The 9385-nt window shown below is 28.7% G+C and overlaps 1 protein-coding gene across 3 annotated transcripts; it reads right to left on the bottom strand.

The window, feature by feature from the left end:
- Positions 1 to 278: 278 nt before the first annotated feature.
- Positions 279 to 3259, bottom strand: LOC137829751 (uncharacterized). 3 transcript variants are annotated; one of them, XM_068636649.1, is made up of 4 exons: positions 2947 to 3259; positions 1975 to 2114; positions 1304 to 1582; positions 279 to 1024 (listed from the first exon to the last, which is right to left on the bottom strand). In XM_068636649.1, the coding sequence occupies exons 2-4, from the start codon at positions 2089 to 2091 to the stop codon at positions 407 to 409; spliced, it is 1014 nt and encodes a 337-aa protein (XP_068492750.1). In that variant the 5' UTR covers positions 2092 to 2114; positions 2947 to 3259; the 3' UTR covers positions 279 to 406. The 3 variants fall into 3 exon arrangements, with proteins under 3 accessions (XP_068492750.1, XP_068492752.1, XP_068492751.1); XM_068636651.1 differs by lacking the exon at positions 2947 to 3259 and adding an exon at positions 2833 to 2913; XM_068636650.1 differs by lacking the exon at positions 2947 to 3259 and adding an exon at positions 2738 to 2893.
- Between the last annotated feature and the right edge of the window lie 6126 nt (positions 3260 to 9385).

Raw genomic sequence — 9385 nt, 5'->3', positions numbered from 1 at the left:
ATGAAGTTGATTTTGAAAATTCATTTCAAACTCTGCAAATGTAAATACATACATATTTAACAAATAATTCTGACAGTGTACACCGAACATGCATATCGGGTTCACTAAATATCATTAAAGAGACAAACATTGCAAAGTTCCATGTTCACAGACCAAGTAAAGGAGAAGAATTGTGTTATTATACTCGTTACACAGAAACTCGTTCATACACCAAACATGAATACTTTATAACAGATTTTATTGTCTTTATGTTTGAGCTTAGTTGAGGAAAATCCAGATGAGAAAACATCAATACTTTTATTATTGCCAACTGAGGCATTCAGAGTGATATGGGAGCACCAAATAAGTTGTAAGAAATTACACACACTGAGAAGAGAGACAGATTACACACACAACAAATAAATCATCAGCCGAATACATCCGTTGATGAAGTTGGTGCCAGCTGCAGAGAAAGTGCATTCCAGTCCACAGCATCACCGCAGTGCTTGTCTTTTGTTTTGGAAACTGGTAGATGGAGTGGACCAACACCAGAGGTTTCTGTTATAGACACCTTTCCAGCAGCAACTGCCTTGAGCCTGTATCTCTCTGCCCTTGAACCAATTACTTGGCCTAACACTGATGCTGCAATAGTAAATGCCATAGCTGATTTAGGCATCAAGACAGACTTCCTCAGCAGTGCTATGAATGGAACAGCTGCATGGACTGCAGTAAACCATGCTGGTGAAAATTTCTTAGTATGTTCTCTCCATATACCCAAGGGAACATTAGCCGCCATGCCCAGCATTCCAATCACAAGAACCTTTGTAGGCAGGGACTGAGGGCGGAGGTTCTTAGCAAATGCGGTGCGTGCTATGGCTGCCCGGGCTGCAACTACGGCTGGTGGGCACTTGTATTTCATGCCTGGAGGAGGCTGAATAACCTTTGCAACAAGTGGAAGGACGTTACTAACTGCACGATATGACTTTGCAATTGGGCAGTTCCCATTTTGCAACCAATCGTTGCCTGCCTCATGCTTTGAACCATCCTGAAATCAGTTAAAATGCACATCAGAGACATTGAAAAAGTAATCTAATTTGTGACTCAAATTTGTACTATTTTTAAATATTTCAAAACAAATATCACGGTTATTCTCTTCAACCACAGGATTTTGTAACCCTCCCCATCCCGTTTCAGGAAATGGAAAATGAAAATATGAAGTTAGGAGCCAAAACTTGTGATTCATGACTGCAAAACCCTGACTAAAAATTCTTTAAGGAAATTGTCTTTCTAGTAAATATGACAGCTGATTGAATGTAATGTATACCTTTGAAGATTTGGATTTTCTTTTCTGGTTGTTCCACTTCTCAGAAAATGAATCAAAACTGAAAGGCCCACCAAATCCAAATGATGACAAACTAATAGTTGCTGCCTTAGCAGCTAAAGGATTGAATTGGGATTTGGGAGGCTCTGACTGTACTTTCTTCTCTGAATGACGAAAAGATCTGTCCGATAAAGGTACTACACCATCACTCCCGTGGAAAAGCCTAAATGCCAAATCAAAATTGGGGCCATCTTCAAAAATTGGACCTTTAGCTCCACGAACCTGAGTAAGAGGTGGGAATTTTGTAAGTGTGAAGGTTTCTAACAATAACAACAGAATAGGTAAATGGTGTGCTTGAAAGATCAAGACCTAGCATTCAATATTGCATTATAATATTTTAATTTATAAGGAACAGACACCCGGCAAAGAAACATAAACTTTTGTTCAAACCCAAATCTTTTGGCCTGATTCAGCAGATAGATCTAAGAAGAGCAAGTTATGACAGGAATCTTAAGCATTCCCAGTAAACAAGGTCAGATCTGCTCAATGGATCTAAGAAGTAATATAATAGGCATCATTCTCAATAAAACATGGTATAGGACAGCAAAACCCATACATGCAGGATAAAGTAAAAGACAATATGAGAATTATGTCAACTATGGAGGAAAACTTACAGGCATTGGTAAAGCCAAAGGTGTAGAGAATGAGAAGTTAGTAGGCTCATTGATGTTCCTCAAGAATGGACATCTAAGCATAGAGTCCTCATTTATGTCTCTAGAAAAGAAGTCCATTCTCCTGCTTCAAATCTAAATACCTGCAAAATGAGAGAAGACATACATAAGAATACTTTGTGTATTAATGACTAAGAGTCACAAAATGGGAGGATTCAGTGAGTTCGATCCTAAGAATTCTGAAACACAAAATTAAATGAACCCTGGAGACTACAAAAAAGGTTAAAACCTTCAAAATCACACTAAACTTCTGAAATATCCACCAAAGGAAACCAATGATATGTCCACACACCCTCAAAGTTAACATCAGGATTGAAAACCTAACACAACACTAAATCCTTATGATACCATGGAGAAACAACAAATGATTTCAATCTTCTTCTCATGATTTTTGCAGTCCAGGTAAAGAGAAAATCTACATTAAATATCAACTACTACATATTTAAGCAAGTTGAGGATTCCCACTCCCCAGCTTGCATTGATTCACAACCCCAGTGCATCAGATTTATCCGACATCTTTAGCATCCCCAAAAGTCAACTCAAGGCAAATCCAATGAAGTTCTATGATTCAACCTCCTCACCACAATCCATCTTAAAAAATTGCTCAAACAAACAAAAACCCGAGCATGATAACTCAAACCCATAGAAAAAGTCGCCTGATTATTCAGAAAAAAGATGAAAAATCGAAACTTTCCGACAATCGTACCTCACAACAACAAAAAAACAATATAAAGAGGGGAAAAAAAGTAGGGTCCGAATCCCCCAAATCAAAGATGAAAATTTTGATCCAAATTTCCTCACCCCAGAAACTCAGAAAGAATGAGCAGCAGCAGCAGCAACACAAAATAAAATAAAATAAAAATTAAAGATAAAAAAAGGAGAAAAAACCTAAAGCATCAATTATGGGAATAATACCTTTGGGGGATTGCAAGAGACACACGCCAATTCAGAATGGAGAAAGGAAGAAAAGAATGGAAAGAAGGAGTTAGGTGAAAGAGATTGAAAATGTTAATGCCCAATAGTGCACAAGGAAAAATAAAAGAAGAACTAGTTTTGTTTCTCTCTCTTCTTCTCCTCTTCCAAAAATTATTATTGCAATTTGATGTCTGCAGAATAATAACAATAAGATTAAGAGAAGAGAGTATGCATTAAATAAATTGAGTCAATTATGGCTGTGGTGTCCACACGCCATCACAATAGAAACTACCAAAGTTGAATTTTTATGCATGCATACATCGTTTTTTCCTTTGCTTTTAAATTTTTAATTAGGTGGAAAATATATTTTAATATTTCAGATTTTAATATATTTATTTATTCAACAACCTATCTTTTTATCATTCATAGTGCTGGTAAGGGAAATTTTGCATATATAGATTAAATCATATTGAGCATAATTTACTTGTTGTAGGTAATATATATTAATAAATAATAAATAATTTATGATACCAAATATCTTTATCATCAACTAGTCTTATATAAATTATCATCATCCTATTAACTGCTTACCATTAATTTATTTCTTAAGAAAAATATTTCAAAAAGAGAAAAATAAAATAAGGTTGAGAGAATATCTTCCAGAATAAAATATGATTCAGATTTAAATTATGATATTATTACTAATTCAAGAGTGGGATTTTAACCTTCCCTGGTATATTTTAATATTTAATATTTTTCTTCTTTCATTGTTGAATTTTTTTTTTATATAATTTGTATTTTAGGCATTACTCGTGCAACTAATTAAAAAATCTCTCAACTGTTTCAATCTCTCATCTTCTTAAACACCTGTTATTTTTAATACACAATATCTTATTTCTATCTCTAAATTAAATTTTAATATCTTTAAAAAAAACATCAATAAATTAAAAATAACTCTATATCATAATTTATATGATTCACTATCCATTGTATTTTTTTGAAAAAATATTTCTTGTATAGAAACTTGAACTTATCATTCAATGCATTGACTGGTTAATAAATTTGGTTTGGTTTGGTGAATTCTCTAACCATGATTAAGGGTTGGTTAAGGTTGGACTTGGTATTGTGGTTTTGGTTGGACACACTTATGTGATTTCATCAAAAAATAATATTTAATTATATATTCTCTTCACTTTACATTTTTTTTCCTATTTCAATTTATTTGTTTGGTTGGACGCATAAGCACATAGAAAAGTAGTTTAACTCTGTTCATATGTCACAATCATTCTATTTTTTTCAATTATATTTTGACAGGTTTTTCATTTAAATATGGAATTGTGGGTTTTACTAATACACTTTTTATGGTGTTTGTTTCCGATTTTAGAAGTTATTTCTTATATAAATAATTAGCGGAAACATATTTTATTTGCGCACACGTGTCCATATTTCTATTAATGTTTTTAAATATATAAAAAATAAATAATGTTGTAAATATAAAAATGGAAGATTATATAGTTATTCTTGGATTAAGGAATGAGAATATATTTTTAGACTGAGAGATTGTAAATTTTATTGGATAAAAAATTATTTTAATTAGATAAAATAGTATAATAAATGAGACAAAAGGTAGTTAAAAGAATAGTATCTCTTCCTATTGTTAATAATATAATAAAACGACTTGCTCATCAATTTTAGAATGTATAATTTTTTTTTTCAATTTTAAAATGCATCAGTTTTAAAACATTTCTTTAATTCATTTGTTATTTCAAAAAGGATAAAAACACTAATTTTTCTTGTTAAATTCTATTAGTTTGCACCTTGTTCTACTAGTATTATTTTTTTTTAAAGCAATTATTTTTCACCACATCTTAGGACTCTAAATTTAAACATTTATTCTGGCACAAATTTTGACACTTTTTTATTGGTGAGGTAAGGATTTGAATGTTGTTACTTTATATTGTAATAAATATAAAGTAACTCTGTTTATTGCTGTAAAAAATAATTATCTTTAACTAAACTCAAATTCTGTTGAAACTTTCACAAATTTTGTTGAAACTTTCATTATTCAGTTATAACATAATATCCAAAATTTTCCTCAAAATGCCTTCAAGAAGAAAAATAATCTTTCTTAGTCGTTTACAAATTGATTAGCTAAACTTTTCAGCATATGAAACTTATGAGGAAAATATATGATTTTATCTAATAATGATGAAATATCCATAATCATAATGATAGAATACAAATTTTTTTTAATCTCTTATTAAAAAATTTAATCTCACTTTAGGATAGATATTTATTCTCTCATTTATATGTTATTTTTTTTTCACTTGTTTGTTTTTCTCCTCCTCACAAGTTTCTTTTATATAGAGAATGAGAGAAAAAGTTTTTTAATAGAGATAATGAATAATTAATATTTGTCACAATTTCCAATATACCTTGAAAATACTATCTTCAATTTTTTATATTAAATTTCATAGTATTCAAGAGAGATATATTAATTAAAGATGAATTTCTAACAATTTATACCTATTTTGTTAAAACTTCAAAATGACAATATTAAAAAATATTTTTAAATTCTTAATACATTATATAAGATGAATAATAAGTTTGTATAATTAAAACTAATTGTGTTGTGGTGAATTGGACATTTTTTTAAAAATTATGTAAAATCAATTATATTTTAAATATTGTGAAAAAATAACTTTAAATAACTTCACAAATAAATATTCATTTGAATAATATTTAAATTATGGGATTGAAATGGTTATTCTAAAAACTAAATTAAATCTAATTACTAAATATATTTACTAAAAAAAATATTTTAACCCTATTATTCAATAACTTCATATCATGTTTTTTTTATCAGTGCTAGCAGAAAAAATTATAGAAATTAAAAAATATTTTATAAATATATTTTTTAAGTTGTAATTTTAAATTACTTCTATTGTAATATAATAAATTAAATATTTATGATTAAATTATGGAAAAGACTACTTATATTTTCACGAAAATAATATTGTTTGAGTCATATATCAGCATTATAAATGAAAAGATCTCCCCTATAATTTAGTTTAGTTATATATTTAACACCAATAAAGTTTAGACTGTAACCTCATAATTTACGTATAACTATTACAATAAAAGTTCTACCAGTCTCTATACAAATTTGGAGTTTTTCAAAACATTCCTAATACATTATTAGGATTTATAAAAATACAAATATTTACATATCCACAACTCAAAATAGGACTCTTAAACCTCTAAAGCTCTCCTGCACCTGTATGGTCATATGCTCGTGTACATAGTACAGTCATCGCAGTTCAAACACAGCAAGAAAAGCAAGGGTAAGCTAGTGAAAATAGAATTTTATAATATACACAATTAAATCAAAAGAGAAAACCAAATTACATGATCAATTTATCAAATTATTCAAATTTCTTCAAATCTCAACAATAAACAATCACATAGATCTCACATGGATCTACACATCCAGAATATTCAACAAACAACGTCTTCCGGAAGACCCGTATTAAGTAAGTCCTACCAGAGACTAACACCTGATCCAAAGATTACCAGCGAATCCAACCGAAAGGATCAGGGTAAGTTCAATACAATCCAAGCTGTGCATCTCATATGTTACGGTGTGCATGAACTCCCCCATCAGCTTCTCATCACCTGATATATTAGTCTATGTGACTTAGATCAATACTCTGTTACCACATAGGCATCAATACTTAATACACAGCAAACATCAGTCCATACATTATCCCAAATGTATGAATTCAATTCCATACCATTCCGTCATACAATATCATTTCAAAAAGTTATCCACAATATTCAAAAGTCTATTTGACATAAAAAAATAACACTTTAATACTAAATCATCAAAACCTAATATTTCCACAAATTTAAATAATATATAAACAAACAACCCAATATATATAACACACAACATCACTGCAAGAAAAAATTGAATATTGGGACCACGTCCCTTCTGCATTCAGATCTTCTATCCTAGGGTGCTTTAAAAATTAAATTTAGCTTCCCTTATCTCAATTGTTTGCTTTCCAAGCAACTTGTAGAATTTTATTCCCCACCGTTTGGAAAAGCTTCAAGATTTACGGGCCTAATGCAAATTATCCAAACAGAACAAAAATTCAGTGTATAATAGAATAAGTTGAGAGGATTAAACTTCTCAACTGACCCCACCAAGATTGATGATTAAATCCTAAGAAAAAACACAGAACAAAGGATATTTAGAGTAAAAATGAACTTACTCTGTTTAAAAATCTGATAGGGCAGAAATGTTTCCTAACTTCTCAGCTACAGCGTGGTATGATCAAATTCTAAAATAGATGAAGTTTGGGAGAGAAAATTAGGAGAGAGGGAGAGAAGAGAATATGAAGAGAAAGAGAGAAAGAAGAAAAATGGTACGGTGGGAAGAATGTTTCTGTTGGTTTAAAAAAAAAGGCACGTTGTTACACAGACACTCCTCTTAAATATCGTGTTCGTGTTGGACAGAGAACACCAATAAAGTTCGCAATATTGTATAAATTTTTTAGTATAATTATAAAAATAAAGAACAAATATTTTTGAACCAGCTATGAAAAACATATTTCTGCTAAAAAAATTGAAACATACTTATACACATAAATTTTTATTGTCAATTTATATAATTCATAATTATATAATATATAAATTTGTGTCCTGCATATCCGTATCCACATCCATATCCGTATTAGTGTCTATGTTATATAGGTTAATACTCGACAATAATTTAAATATTTTTTTATATATTATTAATGCGACCTGCTTTTATATTATTTATTAAAATAAAAAAATAATAGTACTTTCACAAAACTAATAAAAAACTATTTGTAATGTCCAGTTATTTTTAGCGTATAAGTAATCTATATTTATTTTTATAAGTTTAAAATATAATCTATAATAAAATAGAATATGTACATTAAAATCGACAATTCTATTATTTATTGCAAATAGGAAAATGACACTCTATGCTTATTTATATTTTAACAAAAAAAATTAATAACATTAATTACGTAAAAGAAAATAATGGGTGATTACTTGATTGAAATGTGTGTAGATACTTTTAGTATTTAAATAAATTGTTTCAATTTCTTTAATTTTGAAATATAATTGAAGATAAAATAAAAATATAAAATACATACTATGAAAATCACTTTATATGAAATGTGTAAACTTTCTATAATTTTAAATACAGTTAAGGTAAAACAAAGAATATAAAATGTCTACATTAAAATGGAAAATCCTATTATATGTTATAAATCTAAATGAAAGATAACTTTAAATAATTAACATTAATTTTATTTTAATTAATTATTTGTTTTCAAGTTCTATAAGATTAATGTTTCTTAAAAGATGTATAAAATCATTTTGAATAACTTCATAAATAAATATTCTAATGATTCCTTTTTAAATTTATGAGGTTGAAATTTTTATACTAAACACTAATTTAAATACCAATACATATATAGTCAATCATATAAAAGATTACTTAAAATGTATTATTATTATATTGGTATCTTTTTTCATTGAATATTTTACGTTAATATCATCTAATGTTCCACATGTATTTAGTTTTTATTTAAATTTGATTGATAAGTTACCCGTTCAACTAACTATAATATAAAAATAGAAAAGTGGCTAATGACAGTTTGTATGAACAAATAAAGAAAGTAAGAATAACAGCTGTTTCCAACCACTCAAAAAGAGATCTGCCTCGTGGAAATCGTCACATTTCTAAAACAACTCTTTTATTTATATACACACATTTATAAAATTATATAAAACTTTAAGAATTTCTTTTTAATTCACAACTGAATCTAGGAATTTATTTTTAAGACAATATTATCATCCATATCTCAGTTACTATTATTTTATTTCTTCTACTATATTATCATATGACATTTATATATAATATAATAAGCTACATAATTGTATGAGTTTTCTTAGGTTTTATGCATTGTTTAACTCATTTTTTAAGACAAACACGAGCAGTAAAATGTTTAAACCATATTTGTAATTATTATTTTATCTAAATATTTTGTTTTTAAATTAATTATTTATAATTTAACTTATTTAATAAACTAACCCAAAATATATAGTCTCACGCACGAGCTTCTATCTATCACTCTCGGCGTGAGGGGTGTGTTGGAGATCCCACATCGACTAGAGATGAGAGCCTTTCATAATATATAAGTGGGTGCAAACCTTACCCCATTGAACCGGTTTTATGGGATTGAGTTAGGCTTAAAGTCCACTTTCGTAACAACATTTTTTAATTTTTGGAGACACATTTGTCAAATAACCTAGTTATTTTTATCAAATTCATGTCAAAGTGACAATCATATTGAAATATAAGTGCAATGTTCAATATGGTATATTTAACCATTTTAGC

This window comes from Phaseolus vulgaris, chromosome 7, assembly GCF_000499845.2.
Source record: "Phaseolus vulgaris cultivar G19833 chromosome 7, P. vulgaris v2.0, whole genome shotgun sequence".
Lineage (NCBI taxonomy): Eukaryota > Viridiplantae > Streptophyta > Magnoliopsida > Fabales > Fabaceae > Phaseolus > Phaseolus vulgaris.
This window is presented reverse-complemented; position numbering and strand designations above follow the sequence as displayed.

Bases quoted from the DNA above. Each gene is read 5' to 3' on its own strand.
- LOC137829751 (XM_068636649.1), bottom strand. From the start codon at position 2,091: ATGGACTTCTTTTCTAGAGACATAAATGAGGACTCTATGCTTAGATGT. The intron at 1,583-1,974 runs GTAAGTTTTCCT...CCTCTTACTCAG, and splicing joins CTTTGGCTTTACCAATGCCT to GTTCGTGGAGCTAAAGGTCC. The intron at 1,025-1,303 runs GTATACATTACA...AACTGATTTCAG, and splicing joins GAAAATCCAAATCTTCAAAG to GATGGTTCAAAGCATGAGGC.